Here is a 23,644-nt window from a genome sequence, read left to right as displayed (position 1 = left end):
TGTCGGGCTGACTGGCCAGCTCTCCCGTGAACTGTGCGCACCCCATCCCTCTTTACTCTGTCCCCTGGCTCTTTGACTTCCTACTTTGTCTGTTTTGCTTGCACGGGGACCTCATGGCATAAGCAGCAGCAGGGTGACCTGGTAGAGCAGCAACATTAACCCAGTGCCTGCATAGGTCATTGCTAGGTCTCAACTCCAGCAGAATTAGAAAATGTCTGTTCCTATACTTGAGGAAAAACACAGCAAGATCTGTTACAAACTATTCAATCATTACTCCATAAAAATGGTAACTGTATCAAACACTATACCTTAAACTTTTCTTTATCCCACAAAGATAATTAACAATGTGGCTATGTCAGCTGCTAGTGCTTTTCCGCTCTGCCTTTGTCAGTCTTCCATGGGTATTTAAAAAGCTAATCTTCTGTTATGCTTAAACATTGCCCAATGTTAATAATCAGGCAGTGTTTATCACTGAAAGGGTTTTTTTTGCCGGCCTTGAAATCCTTGCCTTGTTTTGTACTAAGAGCTACAGAGCAGGGAATAGGCAAGTAAAGAAAAATAGGATGATGGTGTTAATGAATAAGCTCTCCAGTGAATAAGTATAGGTGAGAGACAATCACCTTTCATGTAGTTCCATCAGCTCAGCAGGTTGTAAGTCCCATGTCAAACTCACAATCTGAGCAAAACCTGAATCTGATAGAAAAGAGGTGTGTAGAGAAGTAGTGCACATCCAAGGGACAGATAAAAAGAAGGAACACTCCAGAGCGGGCAGCTCCAATGAGCCAGAGGAGGCTGTGCCAAATGGGGCTGCAGAGTGAAGGAAACCCAACTGTTGGGGCCCATCAGCCACCAAAGCTGAGCAAAGCTGAGCTCGTGGGGACTGGGAGCTGGAGAGAGCTTCTCAAGGGGTGCAGCCAAACACAGCATTCCTATGAACATAGCCAGCTGACTTCAGTGGTTGTATCTATAATGTGCAACCATTTCTCCTGCAAAATTCCCATCACTTTTATGCCATGGGTGTTGCTTTGCTATTCATTCCCACTGTGAAAACCTGAGGTGAGGCTTCTTCCTTCCAGCCAGTGTCCTATCCACCATTGGGCAGGAGACAACATGGCAGTGCTTGTGGAGGGTGTGCACACCTGTCTTCAGCTGTGCTCTGTCTCACATCTGAAAGCTTTGTAAAATGGGATTTGTATTGCACCTGGGGGGATGTGGCCTGCCTTCAGGCGAAGGTTTAGGAACCATTCAGCAAGGGTTAGGATGAGTAAACTGATATTATCTGTGTAGAAATAGAGATGACTGAAATGTGTCCTTCTACTGATATCAGTATCCATAACAAAGAAGTGAAATAATTGCCTTATGATGGTCCAGCTGCAAAACCTCCATTCCTAAATCTTCAAGAAATATCCCTTCTGACCATGACTGCCCCAGTTCTTTTGTCTCACTAGCAATGCACCTCTGGGCAAGCATAAATTCTATGAAAAATATCTGCAGGATTGCTTATTTGTTTGTTTGTTTATTTTTATCAGAGCAGGTATTTGACCTGACAGAATGATTTACTCTGTAGTATTTCCTGTCTCTTGTTGGCTGCATCTTCTCCCTTCCCACCCATTGCAAAACCCTGTGTGCAGTCTGTCCCTGCTCTTTCCACTCTCAAAGTGTTTTTATATACACATACATAAAAATGTTTAACTGCATGTTTTTTAAATAGGATACCTCACTCCTGTCAGCTTACTTTTCTGTCCACTGTTCTCTCTGCACCTAGAAAACCAGGACTATTTTTCATTCAAATAGCATAAGTAATACTTTCATATAAATCACTTTTGAGAAGAGTGGGCTACTAGAGCAGGCTGCATCTCCTAGAAAATGTCTTCTTGCCTACAAGCAAAACTACTGAAGCTTATCCTCACACCAGAACCTGCTAATTGTCTTCTTCTGTGTAAAGTGCTTCCATTAGCCAGAGAAATTACCAAAAGTGTGAAAATATGTCTTTCATCTGGAACAGAAGGCAGCCTGCAGGATGAATCTGCAGCCGCCTTACCCAAACTAAAAGTCATCGCTACTTTCACACCAGCTGTCTGCTCTGCACAGAACACAGTATTTCTCATCACATTTAAATGCAAACTCTCACAGTTTGCACATAGCACTTGACATGGTCACATATGAAGGAAAACTACTTAAAAGTATGCAAATCCAGTTTTTTTTACACAGAGTGTTTCCGTGTTCCCTCTTACAACTTTTGCAAGTTGTTAAGGATACATTTTCCTTCTTAACAATGTTTGGTGCAGCCGGCTTGGGAATACGTTTCAGGTACTATGTAGCTGCTGAGATGAGGTATGGGTTCATCTGTACGTTTAAGATCCTGTGCGAGACTGTCAGGGCTCTGCCAGTTTCAGTGCATCAGCACCGGTGGGGGTATTAGCGGCTCCCTTTGCAAGCCCGGGTTTGGAAAATGGCGTCCCTCTCCTTGTTCTGGCGGCCAGCAAACCCTCAGCCCCTGGGTGGCTGTCAGCCCCACCTGCCAGCGAGCCCAGGGCTTGTGGGTGCCAGGCTGGTGGCTGGGGAGAGCAGCAGGGCATCTGGGGGGCTGCAAGAGACACTGCACCTGAGGCCCTGAGCAGCAGCGAAGGGGAAAAGCAAGGGCAGAAATGGGGATCGGAGGGCTTTTGGGGTGGGAGGCGAGGCCCGGGCAGGGCAGGCAGCAGGTGCTCGGCAGACCTGCTCAGCCAGCCCCGGTGGGGCTGCTGGAGGTGGGGGGGCAAGCTTGTTGGCCGCTTTTTGCAAAAGCTCCAGTCCCGCTGAGCACCTGAGAGCGGCCGCCGGGTCGGGAGGAGATGGCCGAGGGGAGGTCCGGCAGCGCTTGGTGCCACCACGGTCACGCTCTCGCCACCTCCTCCCGTGCCAGCTGCAGCCAAAATCAGCGGAGAAGAGATTTACCGGGGCGGGCGGAGGGGGAGACGGGGACGGCGAGGGACTCGCTGATCTTGCCCCGTGCGGGGGAGGCGCGGGAGGAGGAGCGCGGGCACCCGTGGCTGCCGCCCCCACGCACGCACACACAGACACACGCGCGGCCCCGGGGCGGCCGTGCGCAGGCGCCGCCGTCCCCCCCGTCGGTGCCCGACGCTGATCCCCGGCGGCGGCGGCGGCTCCGCTGGTCCCCGCTCGTCCCGGCGGCCGGACGCGCCCGCCCTGCTGCGCGCTCGGGCGGCGGCCCCGGGGGAGGCCGGCATGGCGGAGAGCCCGGGGCGGCCTGGCGCCCCGCCGCCGGAGGGGAGCGACGTCCCGTGCGAAGGAGGCGACGAGGAAGGGGCGGCGGCGGGGGACCCGCAGCCCGGGGTGTCCCCCGAGGGGTCGGCGGAGCCCTCGGACGGGTCTCCCGCCGCGGAGGCGCCGCGACTGAGCGGGGAGGGGGCGGCTGGGCAGGAGCCGGCCGAGGCGGCGGTGGCCCCCGAGGGCAGCGGCGGGACGGGGAACGGCTCCCCCGAGGGGGCGGCGGAGACCGCGGGTGGGCCGGGCGAGGGGCGGCAGGCTCCGGCGGGGTCTGAGCAGCGAGACCCCGACGGAGGCGGCCCGCGGGGCGAGGGTCTGCCAGGAGGGGAGCCGGTGGCGGCGGCCGCAGGGGTAGACGCGCCCGAAGGCTCCGCGCCGGTGAGGGCAGACCCCGAGGACGCGGCAGTGGCCCCGGCGGGGACGGAGCCCGAGGACGCGGCAGTGGCCCCGGCGGGGACGGAGCCCGAAGAGGTGGAGGCGGCCCTGGCGGTGCCAGACTTCGACGAGGCGGTGAGGGAGGCAGCCCCGACGGAGACAGACCCCGAGGAAGTGGTGGCGACAGTCCCGGCCGGGACAGACCCCCAAGAGGCAGTGGGGACAGACCCGGCGGGGACAGACCCCGAGGAGGCGGTGAGGGAGGAAGCCGCTGTGAGGGAGGAAGCCCCGTCAGGGCCAGACCCCCAGGAGGCGGTGAGGGAGGAAGCCCCTGTGAGGGAGGAAGCCCCGTCGGAGCCAGACCCCGAAGAGGCTGTGAGGGAGGAAGCCCCGTCAGAGCCAGACCCTGAGGAGGCGGTGAGGGAGGAAGCCCCTGTGAGGGAGGAAGCCCCGTCGGAGCCAGACCCCGAAGAGGCTGTGAGGGAGGAAGCCCCGTCAGAGCCAGACCCTGAGGAGGCGGTGAGGGAGGAAGCCCCTGTGAGGGAGGAAGCCCCGTTGGAGCCAGACCCCGAAGAGGCTGTGAGGGAGGAAGCCCCGTCAGAGCCAGACCCTGAGGAGGCAGTGAGGGAGGAAGCCCCTGTGAGGGAGGAAGCCCCGTCGGGGCCTGACCCTGAGGAGGCGGTGAGGGAGGAAGCCCCGTCGGGGCCTGACCCCGAAGAGGCGGTGAGGGAGGAAGCCCCGTCGGGGCCTGACCCCGAAGAGGCGGTGAGGGAGGAAGCCCCGTCGGGGCCAGACCCCGAGGCGGTGAGGGAGGAAGCCCCTGTGAGGGAGGAAGCCCCATCGGGGCCAGACCTCGAAGAGGCGAAGGCAGCAACCCCGTCGGGGCCAGACCCCGAGGATGCGGTGCGGGAGGCAGCCACGGCAGGAGCAGTCCCTGAGGAGGCGGCAGCACCGGCGGGGGTCGAGGCGGCTCCCGAGAGCTGCGGGGAAGCGGAGGTGGCGTTGCCGGCCGGAGGGGAGGCTGACGGCGGACGCCGGTCGCCGGGTGGCCCCGACGGCGAGGACGGAGCGGAGAGGCCGGGGGCGGAGCGGGGAGCCGGTGCCCCGGCGGTGGCAGGAGTGGGGCCCGCGGCCCCGGGGGCAGGGGAAGGCGGCGCGGCGGCAGCGGGGCAGCGCGGCGGGTCCCCGGGCCCCGAGGGCAGCGAGTGGGACGCGGCCGGTCGGAGCCTGAACGGCGTGCGGGGCCGGGCCGAGGACGAGGAGGACGAGACGGGCTCGCCGGCCGCCCTGGAGGAGGAAGAGGAGGATGAGGAGAAGCAGGAACACGACATCTCCCTCTTCGTCAAGGTAGGGTGTGAGGGGCTGCTGGGGAAACCTGCGTTCGTGAGCCTCCCCTCCTCCAGGAGCCCCAGGCGGCTTCTGTGAAGAGTGGCGTTTAAATCTGGCAGGCAGAAGTCCAGCCTGGCTAAAGTGATTTGGTTATTAATGCCCAAAAGAAACTTGCCTCTGGCTCCTCATTCCTTCAGCGGACGGCAGGCAGGATGGGACAGGGCTTCCCGCGCGGTGGCTGAAGGCCAGTGCTGCCTGTCCCCTCAGCCCTGGGAGCTGGTGGAAACACTCAGCCCACAGAAGCACAGACCTGACCTGCAAGGTGCTCTCCCCAATAATTTCTCCTGATGGGCCCTGTGCTGGGTTACCTGAGGTTTCTCTAGGTTTAAACGGAATGGGTATGCAGGGGTCTCGGTTTCCATGGACTCAGGTGCTCTGCTTGTACCCTTCTCACCATGGGGCTGGGACCCAGGGCAGGAGTGGGAATGTACCCAGCAGCATCTGCTTGGAATCACTAGCTGTAACTTGTGACATAAGGAGTTCTTAAGGGATTTTAAGATCTTCAGAATGCAGTAAGAAGGGTACACATCACATCATGGGGGCCGAGGTAGAAGAAATTGGAAAATATAATTTAAAATGTGATACTGGGATTTTCCAACATGAACTATGGTCAACATGTAGGTAGTTGCCCCAAAGTTTGGGAAGGCTGGATTCAGAAAGTCAGTAAACTGCCCAGCAGTGTAGCATCCCTTGTAATTGTCCAGTCTGTGTATGTTTGGGCAGGGAAGGTTTAGGTTAGAGGGAAATGGACAAAAAAGAAAAATTTTAATGGTCTTGAAATTAGTTTCTGGCATTTTATAGTTTAGCACTTTAGAGCTGCTTTCTAGCCTATGCCTGGAATCTCACCAAAATCAGTGGGACTTGGCGTGGAAACAGCGTCCATCCACAGAGATGAAATAACAGATGTGAAATTCTGTGTGTAGAAGCCATCCTGAAGTGTTTTTCTTCCCTATTCTCTTCCCTCCCTCACTAAATTAAGTGTGGAGCTGGGTGGGATATTTTTCTTAGAGTAGACCTAAAACTAAGGAACTAAATTTAGGGAAGCAGAAGGCATCTGGGACCTTTTCCACTACAAGCCATACCTCCCATGCAGATACTGTACCTCCTGAGTTGACTGAAGCTGCTTCTGTAGCAGATGGAATTAACTGTGAAAGAAAAACTCATTGCCATCTCTCTGGGTGAGGGGGGTTAGAGCTGAAGCAATGTTTATGCCTTGATTTATCCCACCTCAGTGCACACTCCTTTTTTTCAAGGCTGAGCCTCCTTTGAAGTATTGTTATTTGAAAAAGGCTGAGGAATGCTCTGAGGCTTACACACAGTAGTGTCAGATGTGCTGGACGATGCCATACAGGAAAGATGAATGATAATAATGGCTGATTTTGGTGAATGCTCCACAGCCACTCCCCAGTTTAAGCAATTTCTTAGCACACAGGCTGGGACAGATTCTGTGGTCTAAAGGCAACTCTGTACATCAAGTTGGTGTACAGTAGCTAGGCGGCAACACTGGAGCTGAAATGTGATTTTGTGTCAAACAGCAGGAGCTATTACTGTTAAGCCTGGCAGAGGTGATTTACAGACTTTCTGGCTCACAGATAGACAGCCCCCTTTGCAGGCACGCTTTTGTAACTTTTTTTATACACTCTTATATCCGTCAGGGAATGCTGGAGAGTGGCAGAGGCTAAAGTCCTAAAGGCTACATGTGCATTATTGCACTTGGGTACATGCTTTATGGAAGAACAACGTGGCCAAAATAAGAGAGCAGCCTATAATAAGAATAAGAGCATCTGTTGTGACTCTGTAGTCCCCAAATATTAGTATTAAGCATGTTTTTTGAAAATATTTATGGATTAATAAAGACAGAAGAAAGAGCATTTTTATGATTGACTTAGCATAAGTAACTTAGAAATGCCTAGAAAATAATACAGCTGCTTTTCTAATGATTTAAGTGGAGAAGTATTACAAAGCTTGAATATGTTACCTCACCTGGAGCATTACACTAGACCTGTCTAACATTAAAGTACTTCATAGTCTTTCAGTAATAATGTTTTAAGAATAACAAACAGAAGTATCACCATCAGAAAGAAACTTTTCAGATATAACTGTATGGTGTGTAGTGTTTCTTGTTTTTACTGTTGTTGATCAAGCTTGTTCTTTTTAGAGGGTTTGTTGTTTTCTTTTCTCTTCTACTTCTTGCTGCTTTGCATTGGTTCATTTCATTTTGCATATATGTATTTGAATGTTGTGAATATCATGTCACCTTGTGTCTCCCAGTGTGAGGTGGGTGGCAAAGTTCCTGCTAGCTCCACAAGCGTGGGTAGCAGCAATTGTGCTTTTGAGATGATTCGGGTTGCTATGCAGTGCCATTTAGTTTGAACTCAGACACTCAGGGTCCAATGTTGATACCTCATGCTATCTGAGATACTCTAGCACTTAGCAGGGTTAGCAGCATCTATGGAAGATAATGTCCTGGACCAGCAGCTTGATGCCAGACGGGCTATACAAAGGTGTCTCCAGAGACAGCAGACCTCTGTGTTTTGGCAAATGAACTTAATGAAGCTGAACTACATAAGACTCCTTGGCTATAAGAGCAAGACCGTATCAGAATTGCTTTAAGAGTTTCATTAGGTGCTAACTTGATTTCCGTTTTCCCATGAAACAACATCTATCATATTTCCTTTAGATAGCAATACTTGATGTTTCTGGTGTTTCAAAGTCAAATGTTTGCAAAGGTCATCCAGATATACTTTCCAATTGGTCTTTGGTAATTCAACTAAGTGTATCTGGCACATTGGGTAGGACACCTTGTGGATGTTGAAGCTTGCTAGCTGGTCTTCTAAGGTTAACGGCGTATGTATGCCTTTTTTTTTTTTTCCTCCCCTTCTGTGGCAAAAGCCCTTTATTTGTCAGAAAACTTGTGTAAATGTCATAAATTTATCTTACCATTTGAATATAGTGGAACTCTCACTAAACTTATTCAGTTAATTTTAAGCAATTTAAACATTTAGGTAGGATTTAAGAGTTTATTTCTAAATTAAAACCCAAACCCACAAACCTCCAAGGTTACCTACCAATAAATTTTAAATTTTTCTTACAGATAGAAGTTAAACACCAGAATCAAAACTGCGGATTTCATCATTCCAAAGATTTCTAGGGATAGTGATTTATCTGTAAGTGCTGAACACAAACAGTCGGCCAAACAACCCAGCTTGAGCACAAGGCCTTCTCTGAGATTGCTCATCTTCCAAAACATTTCTTGCTTAGTTTCTGGGTTAAATGGTGTACAGTAAAAGCTGACCATGAGCCTAAGGTAATAGATTTTATGTAGCAAAAAGTACTAGGCTTTATTCAGTTTTGTGACATCCTTGGTCTCTAAATCAAAGTAATTTATTTTCACTCAGAGAGTTATTTCATTCCTACCGGGGACCAAGGTTACTTTACTGAAACAGAATTTCCTTGCACCATTCCTGAGATGTGCTTGACTGACTTGACATAATTAGACCTGTGCTGAATTATCAAAAGTGCTAATAAACAAGAAAGTAAAAGCCTTGCTGTGAGTAGACATAGGCATAAGAAGTGCTTGCATCTGTGCCTCCAAACACCACAGTTAATGTATCCAACTTAAATGGTAATGTGTGTTTCATACTAGAGCACAAAAAGCTATCTCCTTTTCTGTGATGTGATGTGTCTGTGGTTTAGATATAACTTACACTTAAAGTATAAACTGAACTTCTGGGCTTTAAGTGCTGTAGGTAAGAAGTCCACAGGCAGCAGGAGCTCAGATCCCTGGAAAAACCTCCTAGCTTTATGCCCATTCAGTGGACTTTGTGCTGTACCTGATGCTTGATGTGTGAAAATAAAGATTTATTATGTGCAGAGTTACACTAGCTTCATATTTATGGATTAAAAGAGGTTTTGGGGGAAGTTTAGTTACTGGGTATTTATGCAAGCAAAGGGAACTACCCAGACCTTGCCAAAGGTGAGGACATTGGATTTGTGTGATGCTACAGAAGGACAGATGGCCGTGAAATGAGCAGGGGAGCATTTGGTATGGTTTGGGCAATGGTAGAAAACAGTTAGTTTCTCTTTCTCCCATCCGAACCAGCGCTGCTGCATTTCACTTTCTGTCAAAACCATGCTGTATTTTCCCTGAGGCACATGTCTGCTCCTTCTTCCTTACTCTCTGTTTTTATGCTTCTCGAGCTCTGTTTTGTCTACCTTCTTCAGAAAGCATTACCTTTTCTCAGGTGCCACACTGCTGCCACTAAAATCCTGTAATTTTTTTGTATGTTGTTTTCCTCCACCATTCTTTTGGATATTCTGTTTTACAGTTGGCTATGAGACTTGCCTGCTTTTATAACTGAGTAGTTATGAAAGCTACCCCAGAACAAGCCAAAAATCGTTCCGGAGAAAGCCCCTCCCCTGGACTAGAGCACGAGCACCGTCTAGGCTAGATCTGCTGAAACCCGAATCAAACCAAAGCTGGTCAGGACTGAGCCTTGTGGGGCTGCCCAGCCAAACCAGCATAGCCCTGCTTTTCTGGCTGCTGGTTAATTAGCTGTTTGTATGGTGATTTTGATTCTTTCACTACACACAGCTGTACAAAAAGTACCGAATCAGCAGAGGTGTGTTTGTTTGAAGACATTTTGCGGTTCTGTTCCCAAGATTGTTGTACAAAGCAAGAAGCTGGCTCCCTTCCCATGGGTATTTGCCCTTTCTCAGCTACTTTTTTTCAGCTGGAATATGGCAATTTCAGGTTCCCTAATGCAGCTTAAGAGGAACTGGCATTACAAATTCCTTTCATAACTCTTCAGGTTATTGTGCATGCTGGGTGCACCTGCAGCAGTTTTTCTGGGGGCTGAGTGCTCTTCCAGCAGTCTTCAATAAAACTGTGCTTGGGAGACTTTGATTTGAAAGGCAATGATACCAATCTTTTTCCTGAAAGAGCAATGCAGATTTTTTGAATGTGCAATCTTTTTCATTTTTACTTCTCATGCTTTCCTTTCTGGCCATTCAGGTTGTCACTTTTTTAGAGCTTAGACTGCTAAAAAGAAACAAGGTTCCTTGGAGCTGCTGACTAAAGAATAGCTTTGAAAACTACACCAAAATCAGTTTTGCTGCTTTGCTCCTGGAGGGATGCTTAACGGAGCAGCAGCGTGTTCTGTTTGCTTATGCCAGTGTCAGTTCTGACAGCTGACAGGCCAAGTCCCATTCCAGAAAGACACAAACCAACATATAGACATATGTGATCAGAAATATGAAGTTGCATCTAATTTTTTTTTTTTTTGGGGGGGTTATGATCTAGTCATACTTCTTGGAGGCATCTTTTTGTCCATGCTTTGGAAGTCCTAAAACTGCATGTGCACATAGGATTGTACAAGCCTTAAGCATCTATTTATTCTCAGTGTGACTGCAGATCTCTGTGCTTTGCAGGCTTGTTTTAGGCAAAAAAAAGTATTGAAATGGAGTAAATGTCTTCAAAGCTACATTCCTAGACCTTTTCCTATTTTTATTTACTCTCAGCTCACTGCTTCCATAAGCACCTCACCATGTCTTTTACTTTAAGCACAGGCTTAAAGTCACGTGCTATTTAAGCCCTTTGCTAAAGAGGGGACACTTCCCTCGTTCAGTCCTAGGGAACAGCCTGAATTTCTTACTGGCTGAAACCAGCAGAAAGTTCTGAAGAGATCAGCCTGCTGCTCAAACCTCAACCATACTGCCTCTGCTCCTTGAGTTTTGTCTTCATTAAAAGGCTGATCTTACCTGTGATCATCACAGACTGAGGGCAAGGATGAAGTTTTCTTTGTTTGCTTTCTGCCTTCAGTTCTTGGTTGTCTGAAGTGAACCTTCATTTCATAAGTCCTGTTGGAGAGCTGCAGCCTTCTTCGGAAACATTGATGATTGCTGCATGAGGTGATCATCATGCAGCTGTGCCTGGGAATTTTCATGCTGTCTGTTTAATTTGAGGCTTGATCCATGTTTGTATATAAATAAATAACAAACCAGTCTACAGGACTCACGGCATTCACGAATATAAAACATTAGAGTGTGGTGAATGATTTTGTGGGAGAGGGGAGGAAAGGGATTTGGCCAATTAGCTGAAAAATATAACTGTACTAAAATTACATTATTAATAAATTCAGGTGAAATTTTGCAAATGGCCTTCATTAAATAAAAATTAAGAGCTTTTTTTGAGAAAATATTACATGTCAGTGTTAGCTCTAGAATCATTCACAAGGGGTTTAGGCACAGTTGCCAAAATGAAGGAGGCAGCAGTAGCTGCATCATTAGCCCTGTACTTAGGATACTGATGTGGGATGCGGGTGATTGAGGTTGTGATGTTGCCTGGAGCATAAGTGGAAGATTAATGTGCATCCCTCTACCAAGTCAGTGCCATAGACACAGAGTTACAGATTTATTCCTGCTTTCTCTCTGACACCATCAACATATAATAATTACCTGCAAAGTGGAGACAGCATCAGAAAGATAAAATGCAAGTAGCCAGGAATAGCTGGCAACCTTATGGTTAGGCAATGAATAGCTTATTTGCTGTTATTTCCTATTGTAGCAGTATGTAGGTTTTAAATGGTATTCAGTAGCCTCTGGTTCCCATGGATTTTGGGATTGCTTGTGGAATAAGAAATGTGTTATTCACGTGCTTTGAGAAACCAGAATGTGGTAGGCATTAAAAAGATGGAAAGGTATCATGTCCCCTTCCCAGCATGGGTGTAACAAATCATGCCCAGTCCACTTGAGAATCTGGATTTGGTTTTATTAGCATCCCTAACAGTAAAAATAAGCCTTTTTCTGTTGATTAAAAAAAATCTAATTATATTTATTAGATATCTTTAATACTAACCCAACTTTTTCTTCCATGTCTTTTTCCATTTGAAATCAGTTCTTTCCAGCACTTTGCTACCCTGTTCACAGGAAGAGGATTAGGCAACCTTGTGATCACTCCACTTCCAGAAACAATTCCGCCTTTTGGGGCTTTTCACCTTGACGGGTACAAGCCAGGGTTAGCCATCTCAAGGACTTTGCATTTTGGCCTTTTCTTACAGTCTCATATAGATCCATGCAAAATTATATTTATGGCTCTTTTTTAGAAGTTAGTTTAAATATTGTGAAGCAGAAGTGATAATGGAAATTATTAATATGACCAGGCTGTTTTAGGATGCTTATCTCTGGTGAAGTCACTTTGATTTGGCAGTGGCTGTATACTTTTTAGCAAGACACAGACCCCTCCTCTTAAGGGGTAGTAAAGGGAGTAAGGTAGTGAAAGGAAATATTATACATATTTTATGGAAGGGGAAGTGAAGCATGGCGACTTACTCCTGTGCCATCGCTGACTGTATTCTCTGTGTGTTCCCTAAAAAGCCCTACTGCTTCTTTTAAAAAGTAAGAAATCGCATGTTCCTCGGACTCTGCCCAAGGAGCTTAAGTAAATGCCATCTGAAGGTTACATGATTATTTTCTCGCTCAGATAATAAAATGTCATGCCGTGATAAGGACTTGTATGCATTTCCATTTGCAATGTCTGATTATTTACTGATAAAAGCCTCAACAAGTCGAGTGACTCAGTTCCAGTTGCTTTCAATAACACCTGCCTTGTCAGCACTAAAGGAAAGCATTTTAATTCCTTCATAAAAATATTTAGCTTCTCAAAGCAAACAGTGGCAGCTTGTACAACCTGCCACCGACGCTGCTGTCAGAGTTTTTTCCCAGGAGGAGGGCACCCATCGCAGCGTCCTCCCTGCGAGGAGCCTGGGGCTGGCACGCCAGCCTGCTGCGGGATGTGCCATGCGAAGGAGGATGGTTATTGTGAAGCCTGACAGACAGGCAGAGGTGCAAAGGTGGTATTTCCCATCTTGTTCTTTGCCTCTTTATATGCTGTAATTTTAGCACATATATGAATATTCGAAATAGACTAGAAATATAATTGTTACAGAACCACGTAAACTACAGCAGGACTGGAGTCACAAATGCATGCCCTTTTCCAAGTTATTCAAATGGGGTAGTTAGAGAAGTTAAACATTTACTCAGATTTCAGAAAAATTCTCATCTGTGTCTTGGAGAATCATTGACATTTACCTGGTAGTAATTTTTGAAATTATTTTTAAAAGCTATTGCAGAACCTGAGCATTTTGTAAAAAATCAAGTCTCTTTCCATAATGGTGGCAGATGAAACTCAAAACAGGATCCAAATATACCCTAAAGACTTAAAAAATTTGGGGCCTATGCTGCCTGCAGAAACTAGCATGCTACCAACCCCTCAGCAAAACCATTAGCCTCCTTTTTGCCAGGAGCACCGCAGGGGCCAGGGGCTCCCCGGGGGCCGGGACCACAGCAACAGTCCTTGTTTTGAGGAATATCAGTGTTCTAGCTGATTGGTTTGCAGTATGTTTTGTGCACTATATCTTTATTTAAAAACTATATTTTAATTGGATATACTGTGTTTCTCATAGTTTACTAAAGCCTGAGAATGGAAGTGGGGTGGTGGGGAGGACAGGATGAAGAATAGCCTTGAATTTGAATTTACACTGGAGAGGGAAGCAATAGAGTTCAGTCCCCCTTCTCTGTCAAGCTAATGGGTTTTTGCTGGTGCTTGTGTCCAGTTTTTAACTGCTCTTTCAGGACACATCTTTGCCAGTTCCCACTGGAGCTGACAGGTTTTTTTATGTAATACTTTACCTGGTCATTTGAATTATTTTCTATGTGGACCAAAATATCACATACTGTTGGAGGGGAAAAAAACATACACTCTTTTCATCTTTCACTTTCACCTCTTGATTTAAACATCAGAATTAGGAATACCATTGGCAAATTACTTTCTGAAGCCTTCAGCAACCTACTCCCTGAAGCTGCATAAAATAGCTTATTTATTTGGGTATTTCTTATTTATTTACTTATTACTTTGCAACACAAATAACAGATATTCTATATATGTGTATAGTTTTTGCATTTAGATTGAAACAGCACGGCTGTGTGTCGCAGGTTAAGTATCATATGGTGAAGTGTAAAACAGGATGTGTCATTGAAATACCAGTTAATCTGTTTTTCCCAGACCTATAACGTGTTCGAGAATATAATGCTCTTTTGTTGAAGTAATTCCCTGTAAGAATTTAAAAAGGATATAAGATTTTTGTCTCCATGTAGAATGTTCAGCTGGCATCTTGCCATGTTATTAAATACGGATTAGAAATAGCATTGAGGTATTTAAACATAATTCTTGTAACAGGATAAATAGCTAATAGCATTTGGTTTGCTGCTTGTGTGCTTGTGACCTGGTAATGTTCCCTTTAACACAAACACAGACAGCATGAACTCTGTAGGCAGAATTCACAGCAGAAGGAAATTCAGTTCTTTAACTAGTTGGTATAAGATTAAAGCCGGTGATCTGTAACTGGGTGGCATTTCCCAGCTCTGATTTTCACCTGTGTTCAGTTAAAAGGCTCTCAGTTTTCTTAGACTACTGGCAGGTTTTTGAAAATAACCTTGAATCTTAAAATTAAGAATGGATAAGGATTAGGGGAAGTGATCTTTTTGAGGGCTGTGTATTTTTATTAATTAGCTGGCACATTTCTGTTGTGGTTAAAGTGGACGACGGCATTCCCTCTCCTCACTTCAGGGGGAATGGAGAGGGGGCATCTCTGCAGCCATTTCCCTTTGCCTCTGCTTAAAACCTTCTCTTCTGAATGAACCACTTGATTTTTTTTTTTTTACAAGCAATGGAGGTTTTGTCACATCTCCCATTAAAATTAAATGGCTTCCGTTTTGGAGGAGGGGCAATGGTTACTTATGCTGCTTTGAAAATTCTCAGTCGCTGTTTGTGAGTAATACACATATAATTCATTATCATCCTATACTAAAAAAGTAAACAAATAGCAATGACTGAAAGTAATGCTATTTTGAGTGAGACATAGAAGAAGTATAATTCATGCAATATGACAATTACTTGTGTAAGAGAACAACATTCCTAAATTGGGCAAGATTAATTTAAACCCTACTAAATTGTAGATGAAGTTTTTCAGTCTTTGCTAGCCACAAGTTAATTTTCCTATTTATTTTTACGTTTCATTTTCTTTGCCTTGCCTCTGTTCTCCTTGCCATGCACAGTTCCTAGAAACTTTCTTGTCACCATCATCTAAGTAAGCCTTGTAAAATGAGAGATAAAGAAGTAATAATGCATTGGTAATTATGATGGGATAAAGTACTATTTGTTGAAATAATTTTCCAAGCTGTTTTAGGTAAAAAGTAAAGCGTCACAAAGGGTTACTGTATGCATGTATTGGTGCTGGGGGCTAGGCATCCAAAAAAGAGTAGACAGGACGTTCGCTTTGCTTTAAAGCATTTAGTATCTGGCCAAGAAGAGGCTGTACGTGATTGCTGCACTATAACCCAGAGATGGAAACCGGAGAAAATGCTGAATTTTGCCCAGCTCTCTACCAGGGCTTGCTGCCCCCCCTCCCTCAGTGCCCGGCTGCACGAGATGTGGCAGAGGAAGCACCGCAGGTCTCTTCCCAGGTGGGCATCCCTGAGCGACAGGAGCGTGAGACAAAGATCTCCCCTCAAAGCTGAAGCAGCCCCAGGGACACCTCTTTCTGATGCCTCCCAAATGCTGGTGTTGCAACAGGAGCGTCTGATTTCCCTTTCCCCCTCCCCACAGCGCGGCATGAGAGAATCTGCTTGTGCAAGCAGCCTCCGTCAGACATCTCTGCTTGGGATGGCCAGGCCTTATTATTCAAACTATTTATTAATTATTTAAGCAAATTATTGCTGAGCTCAGGAAGCAGTGGATTCCTGGTTGCTGATTGCTTTTGCATTATTACCACATACTTACGGTGCTGTGGATGGCAGGTAGCTAGATGCAAGCATCCTCTGTGTTTAATTAGTTGCCTTCCCATCATGAGAGGCAGCAATGGTTTTGCTCTGAAACCGGGCTCATCACTGTCCCAGGTCATACGAAATACTGTAGCTACCAGAGTGGTTTTATTTGCAGACCTGGTATAGGTAGCTGTAAGATAATCTGAGAAAATAAACCTGTATTTTGCATTTTTCCTTTGTAAACTCATTTGATTTTAGGAATTTTTTAAGAGCACCTGTTGACTGCCTTTAACTGTCCTGTAGAGAGCCGCAGCTGTAGTTGAAAATACCTGTGAAACTGTGAAGGGCCTGGCCCAAGGCTAGCAACAGCAGTGTGTGTAAAATCACAGAATTGGTTTACTTTTCTCTTTGTAAGAGTGCATACACACATAAGTTTAATCTTTAATCTCTTTAATGTAAATAAAAGTGAATATTAGTAAAACCACAGCCTCTATAAATGTATTACAAGACATTGCACATTTTAATTTTCACCTGCACTGTCTTGTGTTTTGTTCGCTTTACAGAATTATCGTTTAATGGTTCATTTATTTATAATCTTTGTCAGAACTGGAAGGGCAGGGTGCGGCAGACCCACTGTTCAGTAGAAGTACTGGTCAGACTGTAATATCAAAATCAAAAGTAAATGGATATTTCATCTAAGTAACAGGAGTGAGTTTGGGCCTTTTGTTTCACATTTATAAAGTAACTGGACAAAGGTAAAAAGTTTATTGCCACAAAGTTGCTTCTTAATGAAGGAAAATTTCTTCCTATGCATCCAAAGCATTTAATTACTTACTAAATAATTAAGTTAATTTCAGCAATAATTACTTACCCAGCAGACCGTGAGTAAGTAAATAATGTAGCCAAAGTTAGAATAAAGGAGGCTTTCTCTGCTCTGAAATGGCTGCTGGCATGTAGGGGAGAGAGAGAACTGAAACCAGAGGAAATTACAGCTTCAGACTTCTTTTCCTTTCTGTCATCTAGAGAGGATTAGAATTTCCAGATGTATATAACCCCTCTAAGCTATGACCACTGCTCACTACATAAAAACAGAGTCAAGAGAAATATCCCATAAAGAAACTCCAACACACTGTTAATCCCTCAACATGAACTGAGGACCAAGAGCATTCAAAGAACCATTTCTAGCAAAGAGCCTTACTGAATATATGAATTATGAAATCTAATAAAACAAAATAATCATAGTAAGTTAATGCAAACACTGCATTAAAGAAAGTATAGTCTAATTTCAGAAACCTAACAGAACGAGAAAAGCCTTAATAATGAAATTGTTAGAAGATGTTATGAAATGCTAATAGGTGGCCAGTCCAGGAGACATAAACCTTGCCCAAGCTTCGGATGTTAAAATGTGAGGTAGCAAGGGTTTCATTATTTCTGCAGGTGGGAGCTCAGCCTGAACTCACATTCAGTACCAGAAGAGCCCTGCTCCAGGACAGACCCTATCTTTTATTATCAGTAATAATAGCTAAATAACGTACAGCTGCATCATTAAAAACACAGTAGACAGGTACATCTAAATTGTTGTCCTATTTGTAGGTAGACTCAACCTTTAGCCTACTACCTATAATCCATGGTCACACAAAAACCAGTTTAATGGTGTTCTGTGGTCCGTTGAAGCTGTGCAGGTGAAAAGTTGATTTCTTCTACTGCCTTGCACCTACACTCATTTCCTTTCATTCTCTTTCCCTCGGCATCTCTTTTTGGCCTAGCTTTGGCTAAAAGCCTTAATCTACATAGAGTTTTATAAAAAGACTTCCAAAAATCCTTTGGCATTCCCACATCCCCACTAATGGTCTACATATAAGTTATCTATCTTTTTTAAGTTAGGAGCAGTCTTTTCGTTCTGTATTTGTCCAGTACTTAATTTATACTGCCTAGATGCTACTACAAAGGTCTAGATTTTCCTGTCTCCATGAGGAAAAAAGGAAAGCTCGGCTAAGAAATCCTCCTGTCTGAGGATCCCAGCCACAACTTTTCCAAAGGTCTGTATTTGCATCAGTTTGGCAGCTGTATTGTGCCCTGGAGCTCCACATCCTGACAGCACTTTTTAAGGCAGGACTCCTAAGATAATCTTTGTAGCCTGTTTTGTGGATAAGCATTAACATCTGATGGGTACAAACAACTGCTGAAGGGTTTCAGCAGTTGATCTGGCTCTTTGTCAAGAGGATTGGCTATGTGTGTGCTGTGCCCCAGCAGCAGCCTCCTGATGCCTGGTCCAGACACTCAGCGACTTAGACCTGTCTGAAAGTAAACACTCCTTATCACCAATCTTTGGTGGCTCATAATCTTCCAGGTATGCTCATCTTTGAATCAACATCCCACCCTTTGATGGTATTGCTTTTACAGGTAGGAGACTTTCTCCCTATCCATTGCTGCTGCTGTTCTGCCAGGTGGCATTCTGGTACCATGTATGCCTTTACCTTCTTCTGATGATTATCCACAATCAGGCCAGCTGGTGGCTGAGATACCTCCTGAGCCCTCCTGTACTCCATTAGGCCTCACTGGACATCCTCGAGGATGTCCTCACTGTTGGAAAGGATGCTGCTGCTGCAGCCATCCTGGGTTGCGTTTGGATCCTGTAGCTGCCTCAAGACTTGTGCCCCATTGCAGCTCAGTCTCTGTTGCCTTTTGCCAATGCTGTGTGAGGCTACCGGGCTGAGGAGAGTGTTTTTTCAGTTGCCATCCATGGGATCCTTGCATTTCTCCTTGTATTCTGCAAGCTGAGCAGTTGTACCTGGCCAGTAGATGAATACTGGCCCATACTAGCATGTGTCCACCCCTAGTTGTAAGCATGCATAAAACATACAGCGTCAGCAGTTAGATTTGCAGTGACTGGCTGAAGCCACTTTAAATAAAATGCCATTTTGTGCTAACTGCTCTTCTGGTCTTCCTCAGGAGAGGATAATCTCTGGCACCATTTACTTTTTGCTGTCTGTCTAATCTGGTGTCTAGCTGGAGCTTGCTGTCAGAGATACCATATCCATCATCTATTACCTTTTCCAAGGAATCATTCAATTATTTTAGAGTGTAAACTCTGGGATAGCTGCTGTTGTTTACTGACCATTACCTTTCCCTTCCATCATTGCCGCGGAGTTTGCTACATGCGTTATTTTCACTTGGACACATTCAGTGGCATGGAATAAAAAAACCATGGCACTTGCCATTGTCTTGTCCTTGGAGTGATGTCCATGTCATGTGCAAAGAAACAGTGGGCAGCAAGGAACCTTCCAGTGGAGAAGTAAGTCCAAGTCCCTGCTGAAAGGGATCAAATCTCATCTTGAGACAAAAAGGTTTTTTTCCTCTTGTGCTGTCACGTATGCACGTACATATTGATGTACCTGCTAATCCTACCAGAAACCTGGTTCCAAACCTCATGCTGTGGTGGTTAGGAACCCTTCTAATTGTCAGCTAGAAACATTCATGGCCAGTTTGTACCCATTTGTTTTTGTTTCAGCATCACCCCCAATTATCAGGGAAAAAATAATATTTGCACTGAGTAATCATACCTTCCCTCAGTCTTTGCTTTCCAATTTTAAACAAGAATAGATTTTCCTGCCCTCTGTTGTAAAATAGGTTCCTCATTTTCATCATCTTAGTAATGCTTGACTGAGTTTTATTTAATCTTTCATGAGGGCAGAGGACCAGATTTTTGCAGAGACCTCTTCGGGACCATGTACTGTGTCCTGTGCTGTGGCTTGAATGCTGCCCTGCCTTCATGGAAGAGCCAGCTTTGATGTAACCTGAGGCAACATCACCTTTTTCCTACAGCTCTATCAGGCAGTGGGGTCAGAGACGCTGGGAATAATGCACTCAGGTCTTTTTTTTCCCAGCAGTTCTCTCTAGCTAAGTAGTCTCCAAGGGTGGGTTTCAGCTCACTTAAGTTAAAATAGATGCCTAAACTCTATAGGGCTATTTAGCACTGTACTTGGAGAAAGCAACACCACCAGAGAGCACATCATCCAAAGTGGATGGGTGGGTGAGACAGGCAAGATGATGAATCCTCAAGGAATGGCTTGCTCTCTCTCTGTATATATCTGTCTCTACTAACCTGTTTTTTTCTGGCTGACTCTATGCGAGGTAGCTTCCAGCTTCACTGTGTAACGTAACAGTTTGTAACCACTTTTATTGCTTTTCCATTATCCCAGCACTCAGGGTTATCAGTTTGTGGGGTATTCAGTCTGTTCCAAAAAGCACTGGTGGTGCTGCTGCTGTTCCCGCCTCCTGGGTTGCAGGCTCCATCTGCAGGTCTGGCTGTCATCATTAGATAATTCTCCAGGATCTATCTGACTGAAACTTGCTCTTATGTTTTGCTGAAATGCCAGACAGGACCTCCAGTACTCCCTCCTGGACCAGTGTGTGTTTTCATTTTTGTGAGGGGGAGGAAGGGAACAGGAAAGCCAACATAGCCAGTGATTTGAACCACTTCCAGCTGCCCTGGTGCTCTAGAAGACATACGCTTTTTGGTTAATCACATTCTGTTCTGTGCAGTAGGACTCTCTGCACTGCTGCCTCTCCCTGTAGCACATGGCATCCATTGGCCTGGATGGAGAGGGCTTCATGTTTCTGTAACAAAACCAGGCTTTTTCCTCCGGGGTACTAGCAGGTCACAGTCAAGCCAAGTGCACACAAATTGAGTTATTAGTTCCTCCTCCAGGTTTTCTTCCTGCAATTCTGCCTGTACCTGTCTTCAGGTTTTGTGCAGCTTGCTAATCTGCACACCTACCCTTTTTAACACACCGTCTTCCCAAAGCACCTCAATTTGCAGACCAGATCATTGAGATGTAAAGTCAACTGATGGTCTACTTTGTCATTTCTCCTCCCCTACTGAGTGCACAGGACTTAAAATGAAAGTCTGCTTTATTCTGACAACAAAATTAAATCCACTTGAGCCAACATAACTAGCTGCATTTCAGGTTGTCATTCAAGAGGATATTTAGCAGATACAAAACTTAAAGGACCCATCCTTCTATTTGTAATTGTGAGCCAACTTGCTTGTTTAAAAGTTATAGGCACACATAATGCATTGACTGATTGTGACATGAAAGAGAGGTAGGAGAAAGGGGAGAAAGTGGAAGACAGGGCCCATTTTTCAGGTGACCGTTCAGATTACTAATTTGCATGCCCTGTAAGATCTATGGCAACACGTTAGCATGGTTTAGTTTGGACGGATGGTCATGGGGATCCTTTCAGTCTTGCACTGAATGATCTCACTACTGAGACCGTATCTTCTTGAACCACCCAAACACATGCTCGAGGAGGGGTGTGTAGAGTGAGAACTTGTCTATGATGTAGCTGAAGGCTGGAGCTGTGATAGTCTTTGCAGCCCTAACTTGGTCCTTCTTAGGTAGTGGGTGGTGGGTAGGGAAGGGGATCATTCCTGCTCAGGTGGAAAAGGGCCATGCTTCCTACAGGGGTGGAGTTCAACGTGGACACTCTTCTGATCAAAGACTCAGCTACTCAACTACTAGAAGCTGTTTGCATTGCAAGGAGAGCACTCAGGGTTTGTCCCCAGTTGCATTTGAGTCAGCAGGGGCAAACTTCCAGCTTCAGCATGAAAAAGGGGCCTTACAAGTGACATCTTGGGAGAGGACCCCTTCCTTCCTTAGAGAAAACATTTTAGTATACTTGCTGTATATATACTTGTTCCCTCCTTCGCCTGCATGCTTTTTTGTCTTAGCACCTTAAAAAGAGAAAGAAGCTATTTTTAGCAGAATGTTTGTAGTTACGTACACTGCTGCTTCCTTAACCTGAAAGCTTAATTAGCGTTTAGGACAAAGAGTGTGTTATTGAACTTGCGTGTTCAAAGTTGTAATCCTTTAAGTATGTTTGGTGTTCTCTGAACTCTGTAATACTGTTTAAGATAAAAGATAGATGTTATTAATATTTCTAAATATAAAATAAGGTACATTTCTTTAAAAACAAAAATCCTTACAGCACACTTTCAATGTCAAGGTGCATATTTTGCTCTTAAAAAAGAGAGAAAGGGAAGGGGAAATTAATTTTTTTTTTACTGGAAGGACTGTCCAATTGCCGTTTAACACAGCTTTCTCATTGAACTTCACTGTTGAGGATGTCACACACAGCAGGAGCCTGGCAAGTACCAAAAATACAATTTATGTGCAGGAATCTCAACTACCGTCCACATTTTAAATATGAATATTTCTCCTATTTAGCTGAGAAATTAAACAGCAGCTGGAAACATCTGTTTTAAGTGTTGGATATTAGCAGATAGGCAGAGCTACATGACTGTTTAGAAGTATTTGAATATTAAATGGCAAAATTTTTACTTTGTCCATTAAAATGTATTTTAAATTACAGATGCTTGATCTTGAAACTTAGCCTGGAAGTACAATTTCAGCATCTCAAGTACTCTCAAGAGTGCCGTTAGCAAAAGGCAAGGCATCTTGCTGCGGAGGTGGTTCCGAGGCAGAACCTCTCACAATGAGATGTGCTAATGCCTGCTCGTTGCTCCGAGAGCAGAAGTCAAGAGTTCCATTTCAAGCCCAGTAGGTGGCATCCAAAGAGTTCTTTAAAATTCAGCGTTTGGGTGTTCGTGCCCTAGCTCTAGGCCACAAAATGAACACAGTGCTTAGAGAGAGAAAATTCCAGGTAATATGTCTCTTCCTCGCAAAAAGCTTTGGTTTGAATGTGATCTGACCCAAATGACATGCCTGCGGTGCTTCTGTGCCTATCACAGAATATCATATGTTATTAAGTGCATTATAGTTGCCTTCAGTGAACCAGGATGACTTGTAACTATATTTTTATTGCATTCATAACAGAAGTAATATTGCCAATTTTGGGGTTTTTTCAGTGTTGTGACACTATAGGAATCTGCATGAATACTGTAGCAGGTATCAAGAATGTAAAACACACTTTGTATCCTCAAGGAGTAGATGCCTTTTTTTTTTAATTAAAACAATATATCTGTCACAGCACACTAACAGAACATGGTTATGTCTAGAAAATAGACATTTTCTAGTGTAGCTGCAGTCAAACCCATGTGCTTCTCAGAACCTATTGCCAAGGCTGAAGGAGGTCTTTGAGCTAGTGGGAGTACGGGCGTGAAGTCATACTGCTTCCTTCTGTCTTTCTGCCTGCGATCTTAAAAAAATGCTCTTAAAAAAATGGCTTGGGTACTTAATGGTAAACCAGAGGGCAGTGGGATTTCCTCTCAGGGATGAGGTGGAGAGGGGAGGCACTGGGAGCTCCCCTCCCCTTTCTCCTCGGCCATCGTGCAGCCAAGTTCAGCAGCTGGTTGCAGTGGTGCAGCAAGGCAGGAAGCAAAGCTCTCTACCACAGAGGCTTCTCTTGCATTGACGCTACGTGTGCAGAGCCGGTGGTAGCTACTCACAGCAGCTACTGCCATCAGGCTGGCATTGCAGGGCTTAGTTCAGGGCAAGAGTCGGTGCTAGGAATGCAGTGGGCTCAGTTAATCCATGCCAGTGCAGAACAAATGAGTCTCTAGAAGGAATTAAAGCAAAATAGCTGTTGGTCTTGAAAGTTGCACCCAGCCTTAAAGTTGCTTCCCACAGGCGGCCCAAGCTTGTGAACTCCTTGTAGTTTTCCAGGCAGTAGTTTTGAGCTGGTTGCTGTGGTTCCTGTTCTTTGACAGGAGATCAAATGTGTTGTGAAAAAGGAAAGGGGAGTTGTTGGTATGGTATGAGAAGGAAAAGCACACAAAAACTGCCTGATAGCTGAGGATCAAGTAAGGAAACTTGGAGGAAAGTCC

At 45.3% G+C, this 23,644-nt stretch overlaps 1 protein-coding gene across 4 annotated transcripts in view; it reads left to right on the top strand.

The window, feature by feature from the left end:
* Positions 1-3,060: 3,060 nt before the first annotated feature.
* CLIC6 (chloride intracellular channel 6) overlaps positions 3,061-23,644 on the top strand; it is a 31,861-nt gene continuing 11,277 nt past the window's right edge. The window contains exons 1-2 of one of the 4 annotated variants that reach the window (XM_069785161.1): positions 3,061-4,449; positions 4,507-4,992. In XM_069785161.1, the coding sequence (XP_069641262.1) occupies positions 3,229-4,449; positions 4,507-4,992 (1,707 nt within the window). In that variant the 5' untranslated portion in view covers positions 3,061-3,228. Of the gene's footprint in view, positions 4,993-23,644 lie in introns of all 4 variants that reach the window. The other 3 variants (XM_069785162.1, XM_069785164.1, XM_069785160.1) reach the window with 3 other exon arrangements.

This window comes from Haliaeetus albicilla, chromosome 6 (assembly GCF_947461875.1).
Source record: "Haliaeetus albicilla chromosome 6, bHalAlb1.1, whole genome shotgun sequence".
In the NCBI taxonomy this organism is placed as follows: domain Eukaryota; kingdom Metazoa; phylum Chordata; class Aves; order Accipitriformes; family Accipitridae; genus Haliaeetus; species Haliaeetus albicilla.
This window is presented reverse-complemented; position numbering and strand designations above follow the sequence as displayed.